The sequence below is a fragment of the Ranitomeya imitator genome, chromosome 3, assembly GCF_032444005.1.
Source record: "Ranitomeya imitator isolate aRanImi1 chromosome 3, aRanImi1.pri, whole genome shotgun sequence".
NCBI lineage: Eukaryota > Metazoa > Chordata > Amphibia > Anura > Dendrobatidae > Ranitomeya > Ranitomeya imitator.
This window is the reverse complement of record NC_091284.1, coordinates 260,091,462-260,112,167: the sequence shown is the minus strand read 5'-3', so window position 1 is coordinate 260,112,167 and position 20,706 is coordinate 260,091,462. Positions and strand designations below refer to the sequence as shown.

The window sequence follows — 20,706 nt, the reverse complement described above, 5'->3', positions numbered from 1 at the left end:
CCATTGTCTGGCCAGGGCAGTGTACAGGACGAGGTAGCGGGCGAACAGGAGGAGGAGGACGAGGAGGATGATGGGGATGATTATATTTTTAATGAGGAAGCTTTTCCGGGGCCAGTGGAAATTGTTGGCGCGGCAAGGCCGGGTTCTGGTTTTTGGAGGGACACAAGTGACGTGGATTTGCCTGAAACTGCCCCTCAACCAAGCACAACCACAGATTTGAGAACTGGAACTTTGGGCCACATGGCGGATTATGCCTTACGTATCCTCAAAAGGGACACACGCATAACAAAAATGATGAACGATGACGATTACTGGTTGGCCTGCCTCCTTGATCCTCGCTATAAAGGCAAATTGCAAAATATAATGCCACATGAGAACTTGGAACTAATATTAGCAACCAAACAATCAACTCTTGTTGACCGTTTGCTTCTGGCATTTCCTGCACACAGCGCCCGTGATCGTTCTAACACGAGCTGCAGGGGCCAGCAGACCAGAGGTGTTAGAGGGGCAGAAATCAGAAGTGGCGTTGGCCAGAGGGGTTTTCTGACCAGGTTGTGGAGTGATTTTGCTATGACCGCAGACAGGACAGGTACTGCAGCATCAATTCAAAGTGACAGGAGACAACATTTGTCCAGTATGGTTACTAACTATTTTTCATCCCTTATCGACGTTCTCCCTCAACCGTCATTCCCATTTGATTACTGGGCATCAAAATTAGACACCTGGCCAGAATTGGCAGAATATGCATTGCAGGAGCTTGCTTGCCCGGCAGCTAGTGTCCTATCAGAAAGAGTATTCAGTGCTGCAGGTTCAATACTAACAGAAAAAAGGACTCGTCTGGCTACCCAAAATGTAGATGATATAACCTTCATTAAAATGAACCACAACTGGATTTCGAAATCTTTTGCCCACCTTGCCCGGCTGACACCTAGCTTTCCTATGTAAAGGTCTTGCCTGTGGACTATTCTGAACGACTTTTCCAATCTCGTAATTTGCAGCACCTGATTGTCCAGCATCCGACATGTTAACACCTCCCTAAATGGCCAAAGTCCCCACACGGGGCCGTGGTATCGCCACTTGGCGCCAGCACCCGTGAGAGTACTGTTTGTCTGAAGAGGTGGGTGTGCCCGCTTTTGGTCGACGGCACTGCCACTAGGTCCCTCATAGTACAATAAAGTGTCTGGCGGTGGTGGTGCGCACCCAACGTCAGACACACCGTTGTAATATGAGGGGCCCTGGGCCTGTACCGCCGGCCACAAGACAGTCCCCCCCCAGGTCAAACAGTGCTCTACCACTTGCAAAATTTTCTCTCACAGCTCCACCAATGTTTAGTCTATGCGCTGACATCCTTCAATGCCTGGCACTGTCAATACCATTGTATTGACATTTTTCTTATGTTAGGCCTTCGAAGCCTGTCTGCGGTCACTCCTTCCACTAGGCCTCCACTGACCTGTCTACTGCTGCCTGTGTTCCCCTGGAACCAATTTTAAATTGCCTACAGCCAGCCCAATTTATTATGTTAGGGCTTCGAAGCCTGTCTGCGGTCCCTCCTTCCACTAGGCCTCCACTGACCTGTCTACTGCCGCCAGTTTTCCCCTGGAACCAATTTTAAATTGCCTACAGCCCAATTTTTGTTATGTTAGGCCTTCGAAGCCTGTCTGCGGCTCGTTCTTTCCACTACTACTACACTGACCTGGCTACTGCCGCCCGTGTTCCCCTGGAACCAATTTTAAATTGCCTACAGCCAGCCCAATTTATTATGTTAGGGCTTCGAAGCCTGTCTGCGGTCCCTCCTTCCACTAGGCCTCCACTGACCTGTCTACTGCTGCCCGTGTTCCCCTGGAACCAATTTTAAATTGCCTACAGCCAGCCCAATTTATTATGTTAGGGCTTCGAAGCCTGTCTGCGGTCCCTCCTTCCACTAGGCCTCCACTGACCTGTCTACTGCCGCCCGTGTTCCCCTGGAACCAATTTTAAATTGCCTACAGCCCAATTTTTGTTATGTTAGGCCTTCGAAGCCTGTCTGCGGCCCGTTCTTTCCACTACTACTACACTGACCTGGCTACTGCCGCCCGTGTTCCCCTGGAACCAATTTTAAATTGCCTACAGCCAGCCCAATTTATTATGTTAGGCCTTCGAAGCCTGTCTGCGGTCCCTCCTTCCACTAGGCCTCCACTGACCTGTCTACTGCTGCCCGTGTTCCCCTGGAACCAATTTTAAATTGCCTACAGCCAGCCCAATTTATTATGTTAGGGCTTCGAAGCCTGTCTGCGGTCCCTCCTTCCACTAGGCCTCCACTGACCTGTCTACTGCCGCCCGTGTTCCCCTGGAACCAATTTTAAATTGCCTACAGCCAGCCCAATTTATTATGTTAGGGCTTCGAAGCCTGTCTGCGGTCCCTCCTTCCACTAGGCCTCCACTGACCTGTCTACTGCCGCCCGTGTTCCCCTGGAACCAATTTTAAATTGCCTACAGCCAGCCCAATTTATTATGTTAGGGCTTCGAAGCCTGTCTGCTGTCCGTCCTTCCACTAGGCCTCCACTGACCTGTCTACTGCTGCCCGTGTTCCCCTGGAACCAATTTTAAATTGCCTACAGCCAGCCCAATTTATTATGTTAGGGCTTCGAAGCCTGTCTGCGGTCCCTCCTTCCACTAGGCCTCCACTGACCTGTCTACTGCCGCCCGTGTTCCCCTGGAACCAATTTTAAATTGCCTACAGCCCAATTTTTGTTATGTTAGGCCTTCGAAGCCTGTCTGCGGCCCGTTCTTTCCACTACTACTACACTGACCTGGCTACTGCCGCCCGTGTTCCCCTGGAACCAATTTTAAATTGCCTACAGCCAGCCCAATTTATTATGTTAGGGCTTCGAAGCCTGTCTGCGGTCCCTCCTTCCACTAGGCCTCCACTGACCTGTCTACTGCTGCCCGTGTTCCCCTGGAACCAATTTTAAATTTCCTACAGCCAGCCCAATTTATTATGTTAGGGCTTCGAAGCCTGTCTGCGGTCCCTCCTTCCACTAGGCCTCCACTGACCTGTCTACTGCCGCCCGTGTTCCCCTGGAACCAATTTTAAATTGCCTACAGCCCAATTTTTGTTATGTTAGGCCTTCGAAGCCTGTCTGCGGCCCGTTCTTTCCACTACTACTACACTGACCTGGCTACTGCCGCCCGTGTTCCCCTGGAACCAATTTTAAATTGCCTACAGCCAGCCCAATTTATTATGTTAGGGCTTCGAAGCCTGTCTGCGGTCCCTCCTTCCACTAGGCCTCCACTGACCTGTCTACTGCTGCCCGTGTTCCCCTGGAACCAATTTTAAACTGCCTACAGCCAGCCCAATTTATTATGTTAGGGCTTCGAAGCCTGTCTGCGGTCCCTCCTTCCACTAGGCCTCCACTGACCTGTCTACTGCCGCCCGTGTTCCCCTGGAACCAATTTTAAATTGCCTACAGCCAGCCCAATTTATTATGTTAGGCCTTCGAAGCCTGTCTGCGGTCCCTCCTTCCACTAGGCCTCCACTGACCTGTCTACTGCCGCCCGTGTTCCCCTGGAACCAATTTTAAATTGCCTACAGCCAGCCCAATTTATTATGTTAGGCCTTCAAAGCCTGTCTGCGGTCCCTCCTTCCACTAGGCCTCCACTGACCTGTCTACTGCTGCCCGTGTACCCCTTGAACCAACATCAGAAAATATAAAAATAAGTATTTTGCTTATAAAAAAGAAAATACTGGAGAGATATCAAATGCAGACATTTTAACATTAAAAACAAACACATACAACAAAAATCTGGTACAGTACTAAAAATGGCCACCAGCTACAATAACTTTCTCCTGCAAGTAGTTAACAAAGTTTTTTTCAATTTAAAACACAGATATGGCATCCACCGAGTGTTGTCCTGTCGCGTCTTCTTTATATTATTGCCAAGAAGATGCAAAACAATGAAAATAATAAAATCATTATTTACCAAAAAAATAGAGTAAGTCAAAACCACATTGCAAATAAACATTCATTACAAATAAAGAAGCAGGGCGCGTCCGAGGGTGAGTATATACCTAATAAGAATATAATCACCCTCGGACACGCCCTGCTTCTTTCCGACAGCTTACCTTCCTAAGAATCAGCCCTTCCGTGGTGTAGAGAGAGGGTGTGTTACACTCCAAGGTGTTCCCCAGGTTGCCTTTCCTGAGCTTCGATCTTCATGCTCTCGTTTAGTAGTTGTCGGAAAGTTGGCTGCATTAGGCCTACAAATTGGGTATGGGGTGGAGAGAGATGGTGTGTTACACTCCAAGGTGTTCCCCAGGTTTCCTTGCCATTGCTTCGGTCTTCCGACTCTCGTTTAGTAGTTGTAGAAAACTACACTGCATTAGGCCTACAAAATGGGTATCGGGTGGAGAGAGATGGTGTGTTACACTCCAAGGTGTTCCCCAGGTTTCCTTGCCATTGCTTCGGTCTTCCGACTCTCGTTTAGTAGTTGTAAAAAACTACACTGCATTAGGCCTACAAATTGGGTATCGGGTGGAGAGAGATGGTGTGTTACACTCCAAGGTGTTCCCCAGGTTTCCTTGCCATTGCTTCGGTCTTCCGACTCTCGTTTAGTAGTTGTAGAAAACTACACTGCATTAGGCCTACAAAATGGGTATCGGGTGGAGAGAGATGGTGTGTTACACTCCAAGGTGTTCCCCAGGTTTCCTTGCCATTGCTTCGGTCTTCCGACTCTCGTTTAGTAGTTGTAGAAAGCTACACTGCATTAGGCCTACAAAATGGGTATCGGGTGGAGAGAGATGGTGTGTTACACTCCAAGGTGTTCCCCAGGTTTCCTTGCCATTGCTTCGGTCTTCCGACTCTCGTTTAGTAGTTGTAGAAAACTACACTGCATTAGGCCTACAAATTGGGTATCGGGTGGAGAGAGATGGTGTGTTACACTCCAAGGTGTTCCCCAGGTTTCCTTGCCATTGCTTCGGTCTTCCGACTCTCGTTTAGTAGTTGTAGAAAACTACACTGCATTAGGCCTACAAAATGGGTATCGGGTGGAGAGAGATGGTGTGTTACACTCCAAGGTGTTCCCCAGGTTTCCTTGCCATTGCTTCAGTCTTCCGACTCTCGTTTAGTAGTTGTAGAAAACTACACTGCATTAGGCCTACAAATTGGGTATCGGGTGGAGAGAGATGGTGTGTTACACTCCAAGGTGTTCCCCAGGTTTCCTTGCCATTGCTTCGGTCTTCCGACTCTCGTTTAGTAGTTGTAGAAAACTACACTGCATTAGGCCTACAAAATGGGTATCGAGTGGAGAGAGATGGTGTGTTACACTCCAAGGTGTTCCCCAGGTTTCCTTGCCATTGCTTCGGTCTTCCGACTCTCGTTTAGTAGTTGTAGAAAACTACACTGCATTAGGCCTACAAATTGGGTATCGGGTGGAGAGAGATGGTGTGTTACACTCCAAGGTGTTCCCCAGGTTTCCTTGCCATTGCTTCGGTCTTCCGACTCTCGTTTAGTAGTTGTAGAAAACTACACTGCATTAGGCCTACAAAATGGGTATCGGGTGGAGAGAGATGGTGTGTTACACTCCAAGGTGTTCCCCAGGTTTCCTTGCCATTGCTTCGGTCTTCCGACTCTCGTTCAGTAGTTGTAGAAAACTACACTGCATTAGGCCTACAAAATGGGTATCGGGTGGAGAGAGATGGTGTGTTACACTCCAAGGTGTTCTCCAGGTTGCCTTTCCAGAGCTTCGATCTTAATGCTCTCGTTTAGTAGTTGTTGGAAACTACGCTGCATTAGGCCTCCAAATTGGCTATGGGGTGGAGAGAGATGGTGTGTTACACTCCAAGGTGTTCTCCAGGTTTCCTCGCCATTGCTTCGATCTTCCGACTCTCGCTTAGTAGTTGTAGAAAACTACACTGCATTAGGCCTACAAAATGGGTATGGGGTGGAGAGAGATGGTGTGTTCCACTCCAAGGTGTTCTCCAGGTTGCCTTTCCTGAGCTTCTATCTTCAGGCTCTCATTAAATTGTGGTTAAATGGAACAACTGCATTTGGCGTACTAGTTGGTTTGGGGCCTACTAACAGTGTCTGCTGCTCCTTGCTGTTCTCCTGGTTTCCTGTCCTGAAATTCCGTTTTCAGGCGCTCGTTAAGTAGTTGTTAATGTTAGACTGCATTTGGCCTACTAGTTGGGTTGGGGCCTACTATCGGTGTCTGCCACTCCTTGCTGTTCTCCTCCACTGAACAAAGCTGTGCCGCCTGTTTACTACGGTTGCCAATTTTGAACTGCATTTCGACTACTTACTGATTTGGGCCTACTCTCTGTGTCAGCCTCTCATTCCAGTTGTCCTCCACTGCAATGCCCCCTGGTTATTCCTGTGTTACCAATTTTGAACTGCATTTAGCCAACTTTATTCTTTGGGCCTATATCTGTGTTTCCTCCTCATCCTGCCCATTGCCCAGCCAGTGATAGATGAGTCTGCTGGTACATTGACCCATAACGCAACATTCCCCGTGCACGCTACACAACAACATTGTGACCCTGCTGAAAGTCAGGTTGCTCTTCCCGCATACCATACCACCTTACACGGGGACAAAGAGGAAGGTGCAGATGAAAGTGCAGGTTCCTTCATCAGGTGGGGGGAGGAATACTAGTTGGCGACGTCACTGGCACAGGGCCTCTCATAGTACGCAAAAGTGTTGCTGCCGGTGGGAGGTGCCCCCGCCGTGCAAACACACCGCTGTACTTTGAGGGGCCCTGTGCCAGTGCCAATGCCAACGAGTGGGCCCCCCCTGCTTGCTCAGGTTCACAGCACTTGCAAAGTTGAAATACTTACCTCTCCCTGCTCCACTGCCATGACGTGGTCCAGATTTCCTGGGCCCACTAATTACTTGAACCAGCCCTACCCACCACAACTTTAGCCAAATGACCCCCAATTTCAAATGCCTTCCAATTATTATAAGGTAAATTACGCTTGACAAGCTTCATTAAGAAGAATGGATGGTTTTGACATTAAAATGGGCACTCTAGGTGTTTTCCTGGCCCCCACTCACTGCCGACTATGCTGCCCCATTGACTTGCATTGGGTTTCGTGTTTCGGTCGATCCCGACTTTACGTCACAATCGGCCGATTTCACTCGACCCGACTTTTGAGATAGTCGGGTTTCGCGAAACCCGGCTCGACTCTAAAAAGGTCAAGGTCGCTCAACTCTAGTGGTCCCTAAAAAAATGGTTTTGCTATTTTTGTTGGAAAAATGAAAAATCGCTGGTCAACTTTTAACACTTATAAATTCCGAAAAAAAGAATTATGTTTCCAAAATTATGGTGATGTAAGGTTGACATGTGGGAAATGTTATTTATTAACTATTTTGTGTGACATGACTCTCTGATATAAAAGCACAAAAATTAAAAGTTTGAAAATTGCAAAATGTTCTAAATTTTTGCCAAATTTCCGTTTTTTCACAAATAAATGCAAGTCATATTGAAGAAATTTTATCATTAACATGAAGTACAAATTGTCGCGGAAAAACAATCTCAGAATCAGTGGAATCCAATGAAGCGTTCCAAATCTATAATCTCATAAATTGACAGTGTTCAGAATTGTAAAAACTGGCTTGGTCATTAAGGTCAAAATTGGCTTGATCACTAAGGGATTAAAGGGAACCTGTCACCCCGTTTTTTCAAGAAGAGCTAAAAATACTGTTAAATAGGGGCAGAGCTGGGCTTTACATTAGTGCATTTTGGAGCCTTTATTCCCCACCTATGCTGCCGAAATACCTTTGTAAAGTCGCCTTTTTGGGCTGTCACTCACGCTGGTCAGGTCATATGGGCGTGGTGACAGCGCTGTTTCACCCCCAGATCTCCGTTGGTGGCGTAGTGGTGTGCGCATGTCCAAGTGGCGAATCCACTGCGCAGCTTCAAGGAAAATAGCGCGATCTGCGCTATTCAGCTGTTTATCGGTGGGCGCGGCCATCTTTGTGAGGCCGCGCGTGCGCAGATGGTTCTTCTTGGCTTCCCGGGGCTTCAGGAAAATGCCCCGGGAACGCCACTACTATGCTTTTCCCCTTGAAGTGTAGAATTATTTAAATCATTTGGGCAGAGGACATCTTTAGTATTTATTTAACTTTATGATTTAAGCATTCCCTATTATAAATAATTTAAGTATATTTCATCAAGGTGGCCATACAGTTTTAGCTGCATTGCCTGAACCCATCATTCAGTTGACCAGCTGACTTTGTGATTAGCATATATTTGATGTTCAGCCATATTGGGGAAAAAAGATTGACAATGTTGGATTTCAGCATGCCTGACAGCCTACTTAGAAGGCAATTTGAGATATATTTAAGTACTTGGGGCTCGTTAAATACCATTGATGGTGCCCAGTTCAGGAGACGTTTGGGAGGAATTAGCCGGCGCCAGAGATCCCTGGCATTGGCTTATCTTTGTTTTCCTTTTAAAGGGAACATGTAATGTGAAAGAGCACTATTAACCTTCAGATATTGTGTTAAATTGAAAGCCAAGGAAAAGAACTTTATTCCTCATTGTATCCTCTGGCTTTCAGTCATAGAGGTGTGGTCAGTTTACAGCTGTCTCTATACTGATGCACTGATGAGCTTGCTGTCAGTCAGGGCTGGTGCATGGTTACAGCTGACGTTCACTATGTTTTGAGCAATGACTGAAGCCTCGCCAGCCATGTCTCTGGGACTGAAAGCTTGAGGCAGCTGAGATGAGTAAAGTTTATATCCTCCTGTCAGACAGGCTTTCAGTGCAGCAGATGCATGGCTAATAAATAATAACTAAAAAGTGAATGGCTCGCTTTAGTAAAAACAATTTCACTATCTTATCTAATTTTGGAATCTTTCATCATTCACTCTGATAATATATTCCATTTTTTTTTTGCAGTTGGGAGGCATTTGTCTTTTAGGAATAGGTATTTGGATTGTTGCTGATCCTGATGGATTTCAGATTGTTTTCTCTTCTAACCCTTTATTAAGCGCTGGTGGCTACATCTTACTTATTGTTGGGTTGGCGCTTTCATTACTTGGATTCCTGGGATGTTTCGGAGCAATTCGGGAAAACAGACCGCTACTCTTGATTGTAAGTTTTTAGAAGCAGAGGTTTGGTGACTTTGTTTTTGCCATTCTTTAGAGATAAAAGAAAAATATATTAGCTTAGATTTCTCTTGTATGCATTCACTTTGCATTTTGATCATTGATAAAAATAAACTATTGAAGAGCTATTCCCATCTCCAAGATCCTGTAGTGCTTGTAGTGTAGTTTTTGCCATGTCTCTTTCCTCATGTGCAGGAATTGCAGCACCTTAGTTAACCATGGTTATGACCACTTATATAGTGACATCTACTTGCTAGTGGTCGTACCATGGATAACATAGCGAATTAGATAAACTATACTATATTTCTAATTGTTGCTAATATTATTATTATTACATCTACTACATATTGGGATAGAATCTTGGAGATGGGAATACCCCTTTAACACTTCTATTTTTTAAAGCAATCTCACTTTGAAGCATATTTTGCTAATTTTTTCATAGTACTGTAAATGTGATATAGTAAAACATAGTGATATAATCATATATCTGCACCATGAGCTTGTATATGTGTTATAGTTACACATCCGCGCCATATACAAGTAGTACTTTAAATACGCTAAATGCACTAGTAATAGTGGTAGAAAGGTATATCTAGCACAAATATGCATACAAAACCCTATACTGTAAGCAAAACTTGTAATATGACATTCTGATACTCTAGGACATGCCAATCCATTTACTGAAATATTTATACAATACAATCAGTTTAAGGATTAAAGTAAAGGAAATTCTAGAATAAGCTGAATACTAATATGACCATTTATTATGCATTCAGCAATGCTTGTGTGTGGATTTGATACATTTAATTACATTTGTAGCATCAGATTTATATAAATATTTGCTCTATTTCTGCGCCAATATGTTAATTGCAGATTTTTATTTATTTATTTTACTCACTTATACAGCGCCATTAATTCCACATTATCATCACTGTCCCCATTGGGACTCACAATCTAAATTTCCTATCAGTATGTCTTTGGAGTGTTGGAGGAAACCGGAGTACCCGGAGGAAACCCACACAAACATGGGGAGGACATACAATCTCCTTGCAGATGTTGTCCTTGGTGGGAAGGGAAACTATTTCCATTTGGGTCATTAAAGAGGACATTCCACAAGTTTAAAGCATAACCGTCATTATATTTTTCATTTAAAATTATCAATAATATGCATGAAAATATGCAACTTTGTGATACAGTATATCATATCAAAGATATCTGCTTCTTTCTCCTCCAGAACTGATTTTTTATTTTCAAAATTCTCAATTCCTGGATAAAAGCTGTATTCAATAAAGACAGATTTTTACATAACTGAGATAGGAGATGACAAGCTGCCACTGAGAAAATTCTATCTAGCTCCTCCCTTTTCTTTGTCCCCCCCCCCCCCTTTTACATAGAATCTCATCATTAGAAATTGTCATCTCAAATCTCAGTATTGTAAAACTCTGTCTTCACTGAACACAGATTTGTTCTGGAAATTGAAAATTTTTAAAATGAAAAAAAAATAAATAAATAAAAATCAGTCCTGTTGGAGAAAGAAGCATATTTCTGTGGTATAATATATTACAAAGATATTTATTTTCACATGAATTGCAGATTTATGAAATAAACATTAAAATAACAGTTCTGCTCTATTTAAACTTGCCACATCATGGATTACAGGCTGTAGAGCTGAATTACATTATGTATATTAATTTTTAATTTCCTTTCTTTTGTTGTGGAGATATGAAAGATTAGGTTTTCATTTATGATAAGACCAAGGGAGTGTTACCTGAGATTCTATTGTGGGGTCACATATGTTTTCCCCTACATGATGGAATAAAATTAATATGTCACTAGAAGGTCAGAAAAGCATGCTTTCTCCTGTAAGATGTAATGAGTAGTGTTGAGCATTCCGATATTGCAAGTATCGGGTATCGGCCGATACTTGCTGTATCGGAATTCCGATACCGAGTTCCGATATTTTGTGATATCGGAAATCGGTATCGGAGTGTACGGTGCGTATGGTTCCCAGGGTCTGGAGGAGAGGAAACTCTCCTTCAGGCCCTGGGATCCATATTAATGTAAAAAATAAAGAATAAAAATAAAAAATATGGCTATACTCACCCCTCCAAAGAACCCTGGCTGTCACAGCTGCGAGCGTCCGCCTCCGTTCCTGAGAATGTAGTGAGTGAAGGACCTTCGATGACATCGCGGTCAGGTGAGCGGTCACGTGAGCGGTCAGGTGACCGGTCACCTGATCGCGACGTCATCGAAGGTCCTTCACTCACAGCATTCTTAAGGGTGGAGGCACCCGCTGCTATTAACCTGTTAAATGCCACTGTCAAACACAGACAGCGGCATTTAACTACCGCATCCGGCCGGGCGCCCGGAAATGACATCATCGCCGACCCCTGTCACATGATCGGGGATCGGCGATGCATCAGGAAGGTAACTATAGAGGTCCTTGAGACCTCTATGGTTACTGATGCAGGCCTGCTGTGAGCGCCCCCTGTGGTCAGCGCTCACAGCACACCTGCATTTCAACTACATAGCAGATGATCGCTGCTATGTAGCAGAGCCGATCAGGCTATGCCAGCTTCTAGCCTCCCATGGAGGCTATTGAAGCATGGCACAAGTAAAAAAAAATGTTTTTAAAAATCTGAAAAAAATATAAAAAATATAAAAGTTTAAATCACCCCCCTTTCGCCCCATCCTAAATAAAACAATAAAAAAAAATCAAACATACACATATTTGGTATCGCCGCGCTCAGAATCGCCCGATCTATCAATTAAAAAAAAGCATTAACCTGATCGCTAAACGGCGTAGCGAGAAAAAAATCTGAAACACCAGAATTACGTTTTTTTGGTCACCGTGACATTGCATTAAAATGCAATAACGGGCGATCAAAAGAACGTATATGCGCAAAAATGGTATCATTAAAAACATCAGCTCGGCACACAAAAAATAAGCCTTCATCTGACCCCAGATCATGAAAAATGGAGACGCTACGGGTATCGGAATATGGCACTTTTTTTTTTTTTTTTTAAGCAAAGTTTGGAATTTTTTTTCACCACTTGGATAAAAAATAAACTAGACATGTTAGGTGTCTATGAACTCGTAATGACCTAGAGAATCATAATGGCAGGTTAGTTTTAGCATTTAGTGAACCTAGCAAAAAAGCCAAACAAAAAACAAGTGTGGGATTGCACTTTTTTTGCAATTTCACCGCACTTGGAATTTTTTTCCCGTTTTCTAGTAAAAGACATGGTAAAATGAATGGTGTTGTTCAAAAGAACAATTAGTCCCGCAAAAATTAAGCCCTCACATGGCCATATTGACGGAAAAATAAAAAAGTTATGGCTCAGGGAAGGAGGGAAGTGAAAAACGAAAACGCAAAAATGAAAAAGGGCCGCGACTTGAAGGGGTTAATAAATATGTTAAAAAGAAGAGGGCCCAATACTGACCTCTGTGGTACCCCACTGCTAACTGCGACCCAGTCCAAGTGTGCTCCATTAATAACCACCCTTTGTTTCCTATCCCTGAGCCAGCTCTCAACCCACTTGCACATATTTTCCCCTATCCCCATTATTCTCATTTTATGTATCAACCTTTTGTGTGGCACCGTATCGAAAGCTTTTGAAAAGTTCATATACACTACGTCCACTGGTTTCCCTTGGTCAAGTCCGGAACTTACCTCTTCATAGAAATTGATCAGATTAGTCTGACAGGAACGGTCCCTAGTAAACCCGTGCTGATACTGGGTCATGGGGTTATTCCTCTTCAGATACTCTAGCATAGCATCCCTTAGAATTCCCTCCAGGATTTTACCCACAGTTTTATAAAGTGTATGCAAGTTGCAGCAGTTGGCGGAATAGCGAGGTGGGTTACATGTGCCGGGAGTCCGGTGGAATATCCCCACAAATTCCGGTGGTTTAATGTGATGAGCTGCGACTTTACCCCTCCAACAGAAAACAGGGTTATCTAATATATAATTGCCTAGAATACTACTTCCTGCAATTTGTGCCAACTTCCGTGGCTTTGTCCGGAGCTAATGTCCGGAGCTAATGTCCGGAGCTAATGTCCGGAGCTAATGTCCGGAGATTAATTGCCTAGAATACTACTTCCTGCAATTTGTGCCAACTTCCGTGGCTTTGTCCGGAGCTAATGTCCGGAGCTAATGTCCAGAGCTAATGTGCGGAGATAATGTCCGGAGCTAATGTCCGGAGCTAATGTTCGGAGCCAATGTCCGGAGATAAGTGACGTCAACAGTGTCCAGTGTCTGATTGGTTGCTGCCTGCTGCGAGCGACCAATCAGAAATGTGCCGTACTGTGACACACTCCGCCCGCCATTTTGGTGTGATTTTTGAATTTTTACCTCACAGCAAGTTTCTACTGCGTGGAGGCGGGCCCAGTGACGTTGCTCTTCAAGCTCCTGCCGAATTTCGTAAAAAAAATGATAATACCATTTACCAAAACTATATATATTTAGTTGTGAAGTGGTTCAGTGACATTTTCACACCAATTTTGAACTTTTGTTTGGTGTTTTCTCCATATACTGCCTATTATTCACTGACTGTTATACTGAGAGACTGCCGTTTATTAACCTCTTCTTTGCCACATTGGGTATATTGTTCTATTATTTGCCACATAAGGACATTGTCCATTATTGCCCAGCAATTTCTCTGCAATATAAACTGCCTATTTATTAATATCTGCATTCCTGCAAAGAACTATTGCCTATTATTAACTGGCTATTTTCCTACTACCTGACACTGCCTCTTATTAACCTGTTGTTTGCCACCACCACGCTTAAAGCTGTTTAGCTTAGTCAACATGAGCTCTAATAGTAAGGATACTAATGACACAGAGCCCAAAGCTGCTGATGGCGCACGTAAGATTAGGTCTGATAGAAAGTATACTAATAATGCAGAGCAAAAAGACGCCGATGCCGCACGTAAGCGCAAACAGCGTGCTAACAAGAGTACAGAGGATAGATGCAAGCGCATGGACACTGTTAAGTATACTAATGACACAGAGTCCAAAGCTTATGATGGCGCACGTAAGATCAGGTCTGATATAAAGTATGGTAATGATGCAGAGCGAAAAGCCGCCGATGCCGGACGTAAGCGCCAACAGCGTGTTAACAAGAGTACAGAGGATAGATGCAAGTGCCTGGATACTGTTAAGTATACTAATGACACAGAGCCCAAAGCTGCTGATGGCGCACGTAAGATCAGGTCTGATATAAAGTATGGTAATGATGCAGAGCGAAAAGCCGTCGATGCCGCACGTAAGCGCAAACAGCATGTTAACAAGAGTACAGAGGATAGATGCAAGCGCCTGGATACTGTTAAGTATACTAATGACACAGAGTCCAAGGCTGCTGATGGCGCACGTAAGATCAGGTCTGATATAAAGTATGGTAATGATGCAGAGCGAAAAGCCGCCGATGCCGCACGTAAGCGCAAACAGCATGCTAACAAGAGTACAGAGGAGAGATGCAAGCGCCTGGACACTGTTAAGTATACTAATGACACAGAGCCCAAAGCTGCTGATGGCGCACGTAACATCAGGTCTGATAATAAGTATACCAATGACGCTGAGCGAAAAGCCGCCGATGCCGCACGTAAGCACAAACAGCGTGCTAACGAGACTACAGAGGACAGACATAAGCGCCTGGACACTGTTAATGCTGCTTGCAATAAACGCATTACTAATGAGTCTTTTGAGGACAAAACTAATCAATTAAGTAATAAAGCTGCTGCTGCACGCTCTCAACGTTGCAAACATAATATTTCCACGTCCTCAGTCATAGATTCTGCCCACAATACAGCTTCTTTGTCTCCATTCATAGAATGTGTGCAGCTTGAAGCTCCTTTAACCGTTGGTAAATCTGCACGTAAGCGCAAACACTGTCCTACTTACACTCCAAATGATAAACGCCGTCACCTGCACACTGTTAAGTCTGCTTATAAGACATGCTTCACACCTGACTCTTCTAAGGCAACAAACAAACCATTACCAAATGCAGCTGGTGCACGCCGTGAATGGTGCAAAAAAACCGCTTGCACCTCCATATTAATAAACTCTGACCACGATACACCTTCCAACTCCTCAGTGATTGAATCTGTGGACAGTGAAGATCCTCTACCAGGTCCACGCTTTATATATGTTGGCTTACAGAAACATTCCAATGCTCCGTTATCACAACCTGTACCTCAACATCCTACAGGTTTTACTAATGATGACAGTACCATAGTAGAACACTCCTGTGGTCCTATGAACTATTTATGTGAACATTGTCAAGCATTACATTTTAATGCTGAGATACCAGCAGATAAAAATTTTACTGTGTTGTCACAAGAGTAAAGTGCATATACCTATACCCCAATATCCCGAGGTCTTTAAACGATTGCTGACAGGGGAGAGTGAGTTCAGTAAGAATCTCATGGAAAATATTCGTAGTATTAACAGCTCATTTGCTTTCGCCTCCATGGGTGCCAATATATCCCCTCCACCTGGACATGGCCCTTACTGTTTCCGTATACATGGACAAATATATCATCGTACTGGAACTCTACATCCCAGTGATGATCAAGTTCCAGCTTATGCCCAACTGTATATTTTGGATACCGCTACCGCGAATGAACAACGTTTAAACTGTGAACAAAATCAAAAATGTCATCCCACTTTGATGAGTATAATTGCTCTTCAGTTAGACAATGTGAATCCCTTTGTTGCTGCCTACAAAATGTTACGAGATGTGGAACATGAAGAACATCTTAAAGCTGAAGCTAATGGCACTCTCATGCCAAATATCATCATGGCCCTTAAACAAGATCGGAATCAAGACCCTCGCCGATATAATAATCCAACTGTCAATGAAGTTGCTGTCGTATTTGAAAATGACAATGGAAAGCCACCATTTAATCGTGATATTTTAATACATTTACAACCGGACCCCAAAAATCCTTTGGCGCCAAGAACACAACAGGTCAGCATTCTACACAGTAATTTAGATGCTTTACTCTATCCTTTATTTTTCCCTTACGGAGACCAGGGCTGGCATGATGGCCTCAAGCAACAAGGGCAAAGTCCACGCAGAGTTACACAACTGCAATATTACTGCTATGTGCTGTCTGTCCGTAATCAGTTTAATCCACTCCTGAATGGTGGCAAACTCACTCAGCAGTACTTAGTGGATGCTTATGTGAAAATCGAGGCAAATCGCCTAAATTATATCCGTCAACACCAAAAGGATTTGAAAGTAGAGGATTATTGTGTACTCCAGGAACATCTCCAGAAAAAATCCATTGAGAAGGACATCCCCATTGGAAAAACGGTCATTTTACCATCTTCGTTTGAAGGCAGTCCCAGGAATATGCAGCAGCGGTACCAGGATGCCATGGCTATTGTGACTAAATATGGTCGTCCTGATCTATTCATCACCATGACCTGTAATCCGAAATGGAATGAGATTACTGAGAATTTGGAACCTTGGCAGCGTGTGGAACATAGACCTGATTTGGTGGCACGTGTTTTCAAAATAAAACTGGAAGCACTCTTAAAAGACATTAACAATGGATTATTTGGGAAAGTTTGCGCTATGGTTCATGTAATTGAATTTTAAAAACGTGGCCTTCCACACGCTCACATTTTGATTATTCTGGACAGCAACTCCAAATTAAGGACTGAGGAGGACATAGACAATACAGTGTGGGCTGAAATTCCCAATCCTACCCACTACCCTCAGCTCCATAAAATTGTTCTCCAACATATGATTCATGGTCCGTGTGGAGAACACAACCCAAATTCTCCCTGTATGGATCTGGGGAAGTGTACAAAAGGTTTCCCTAAAGATTTGCAACCAAGAACCATCATAGCTAAGGACGCCTATCCTACTTACCGCAGACACTTTGGCCCATCTTTTCAACACCATTCTAACATGATTGATAATTCGTGGGTGGTTCCATATAATCCGTTCCTGCTATTAAAATACAAGTGCCATATAAATGTCGAAGTTTGTGGTTCCATTCAGGCTGTGAAATATTTATTTAAATACGTCTACAAAGGACATGATAAAGCCAATCTTGAAATCTGCCAGACTAACATCCAACATGATGAAACACACCAATTCATGGATTCAAGATATGTCAGTGCACCAGAGGCAGCTTGGCGAATATTCTCATATCCAATGCATAAACAATCTCATAGCATCATTCGCCTTGCTGTACATCTACCGCATTCTCAGCCACTCTATTTTCATGAGGATGACTCTATTGGAAACATCAAACAAAAGCTCCATCAAAATTCTACACTTATGGCCTACTTCAAGCTTAATCAGAACGACCATCATGCTCATATTTATTTATACCGTGAAATTCCCGAAAACTATGTTTGGAAAGAAGGTTCTTGGGAAGTTAGAAAGCGAGCAGGTGGTTCTGTGATTGGACGAATGTATACTGTCAGTGTGAAAGACCAAGAACGCTACTATTTAAGATTGTTATTGTTACATGTCAAAGGTGCAACCAGTTTTGACAGCATAAAAACTGTACACGGAGTCACACATGAAACCTTCAAAGATGCGGCATTAGCTCTTGGCTTACTATTTGATGATAGTCTGTGGAGAAATACATTACTTGATGCCAGTATTCTCAACATGCCAGCAGAGCTACGTGACATGTTTGCCTACATTTGTATTTTTGGTCCTCCAGCTAAACCTCGGGACTTATGGGATGAATTTAAGGAACACTTTGTAGAAGACTACTGCCATGCATACCACTCCGACACTCTGGAGTGTGTCAATTGTGAAGGCTATGCTATGACAGATGTCCAACATGTTCTTAAAGCTCATGGCAAAACTTATATTGATTTTAATTTGCCACGTCCAGTCAAGAAACAACACCTCCTCCCACAGTATGATAAAGATTATGAGTTATCAGCAGCTGCTGAAATGAAAGCTACTCTAAATGAGGACCAACTTTTTGCTTTTGATGCTATCACTCAAGTTTTAGAAGACACTAATTCTACAGCAAAGTGTTTTTTCCTTGATGGTCCTGGTGGCAGCGGAAAAACGTACCTATATCATCTACTCCTACATCAGCTAAGAGGACAAGGAGACATTGTGTCACCTGCTGCCACTACTGGAATTGCCGCCAACTTGCTACAAGGTGGACGAACCATTCATTCTCTTTATGGGATTCCAATTCCTGTGAATGAAACATCTGTTTCCAGGATTAAGAATGATACCGATGCAGCAAAAGATTTGCACAGCACTAAACTTTTTATTATTGATGAGTGCACAATGCTATCCAAATATGCATTGCATGTCATTGATAGAGTTTTACGTGATGTCATGACAACAAATGTAGCTCACAAAGAAAAAACACCGTTTGGAGGTAAAGTGATTGTTTTTGGAGGCGACTTTAGACAATGTCTTCCTGTCATCCCTCATGTGACAAGAACTGATGTTGTAGAGAGCTGTATAAAATATTCACAACACTGGCAACATTTTACACGCCTGCCACTTATTAACAACATGCGCTCCATTGATCCTCACTAGGGTTGAGCGAAACGGGTCGTTCATTTTCAAAAGTCGCCGACTTTTGGCAAAGTCGGGTTTCATGAAACCCGATCCGACCCCTGTGCGGGGTCGGCCATGCGGTACGCGACTTTCGCGCCAAAGTCGCGTTTCAATGACGCGAAAAGCGCCTTTTCTCAGCCAATGAAGGTAAACGCAGAGTGTGGGCAGCGTGATGACATAGGTCCTGGTCCCCACCATCTTAGAGAAGGGCATTGCAGTGATTGGCTTGCTGTCTGCGGCGTCACAGGGGCTATAAAGGGGAGTTCCCGCCGACCGCCATGTTACTGCTGCTGATCTGAGCTTAGGGAGAGGTTGCTGCCGCTTCGTCAGAAGCAGGGATAGCATTAGGCAGGGTCCATTAACCACCAAACCGCTTGTGCTGTAGCGATTTCCACTGCCCAACACCACCTTCGGTGTGCAGGGACAGTGGAAGCTACATTTTTTTTTTTTTTTCCCCTCAGCGCTGTAGCTCATTGGGCTGCCCTAGAAGGCTCCCTGATAGCTGCATTGCTGTGTGTACGCCGCTGTGCAAACCAACTGCTTTTTTCAAAGCACAAATCCTCTTGTTCCTTCCTTTCTGCACAGCTATCTTTTTTGTTTGTACACACTTTTTATTTAATTTGTGCATCAGTCCACTCCTTATTGCTGCCTGCCATACCTGGCTGAGATTACTGCAGGGAGATAGAAATTGAAGGACACTCCCTGTTTTTTTTTTTTTTTTTTGTGGGATATTAAGATTGACATTTCTGCTAGAGTGCCATCCCTGTGTGTGCCATCTCTCACTCAGTGGGCCATAGAAAGCCTATTTATTTTTTTGCTTGATTTGGGTTATAAAATCTACCTGAAAAAATCACTACATCAATCAGTGGGAGAAAAATATTGGCCTCAGGGCTTGTGTGCCACTCCTGACTCCTGTGTGCATCATCACTCACTCAGTGGGCCATAGAAAGCCCATTTTTTTTTTTTTTTGCTTTATTTGGGTTCTAAATTCTACCTGAAAAAATCAATAAATCAATCAGTGGGAGATTAATATTGGCCTTTGGGCTTGTGTGCCAGTCCTAAGCGTGCCATCTCTCTCTCTCTCAGATAGTGGGCCATAGAAAGCCTATTTATTATTTTTTTTATTGGGTTTATAAATTTTCCCTGGAACCAAAAAAAAAAAAGTGGGAGATTAATATTGGCCTCTGGGCTTGTGTGCCAGTCCTGAGCGTGCGATCTCTCTCACAAATAGTGGGCCATAGAAAGCCTATTTATTTATTTTTTTTTGGTTTTATAAATTCTCCCTTAAAAAAAAAAGGGAGATTAATATTGGCCTTTGGGCTTGTGTGCCAGTCCTAAGCGTGCCATCTCTCTCTCTCTCAGATAGTGGGCCATAGAAAGCCTATTTATTATTTTTTTTATTGGGTTTATAAATTTTCCCTGGAACAAAAAAAAAAAAGTGGGAGATAAATATTGGCCTCTGGGCTTGTGTGCCACTCCTGACTCCTGTGTGCGTCATCTCTCACTCAGTGGGCCATAGAAAGCCTTTTTTTGTTTTATTTGTTTTCTAAATTCTCCCTGAAAAAATCATTTTATTTTATTTGGTTTCTAAATTCTTCCTGAAAAAATCATTTTATTCTATTATTTTTTTTTCCTAAAGTCTCCCTGAAAAAAAAAAAAAAAAACAAATCAGTGGGAGATTAATATTGCCCTTTCTGCTTGTGTGCCAGTCTTGACTCCTGGGTGTGCCATCTCTCTCTCTCTCTCCAATTGTGGGCCATAGAAAGCCTATTATTTTTTTAGCTTGATTTGGGTTCCAAAATCTACCTGAAAAAATCACTACATCAATCAGTGGGAGATAAATATTGGCCTCTGGGCTTGTGTGCCACTCCTGACTCCTGTGTGCGTCATCTCTCACTCAGTGGGCCATAGAAAGCCTTTTTTTGTTTTATTTGTTTTCTAAATTCTCCCTGAAAAAATCATTTTATTTTATTTGGTTTCTAAATTCTTCCTGAAAAAAATCATTTTATTCTATTATTTTTTTTTCCTAAAGTCTCCCTGAAAAAAAAACAAAAAATCA

General features: G+C 43.4%; 1 protein-coding gene across 1 annotated transcript in view; it reads left to right on the top strand.

Annotated features, from left to right (window-relative positions):
* Positions 1 to 20,706, top strand: part of LOC138672041 (tetraspanin-18-like) — a 160,576-nt gene that overhangs the window by 55,954 nt on the left and 83,916 nt on the right. The window contains exon 5 of the mRNA XM_069760120.1: positions 8,876 to 9,070. Coding sequence (XP_069616221.1) covers positions 8,876 to 9,070 — 195 coding nt within the window. The remainder of the gene's footprint in view (positions 1 to 8,875; positions 9,071 to 20,706) is intronic.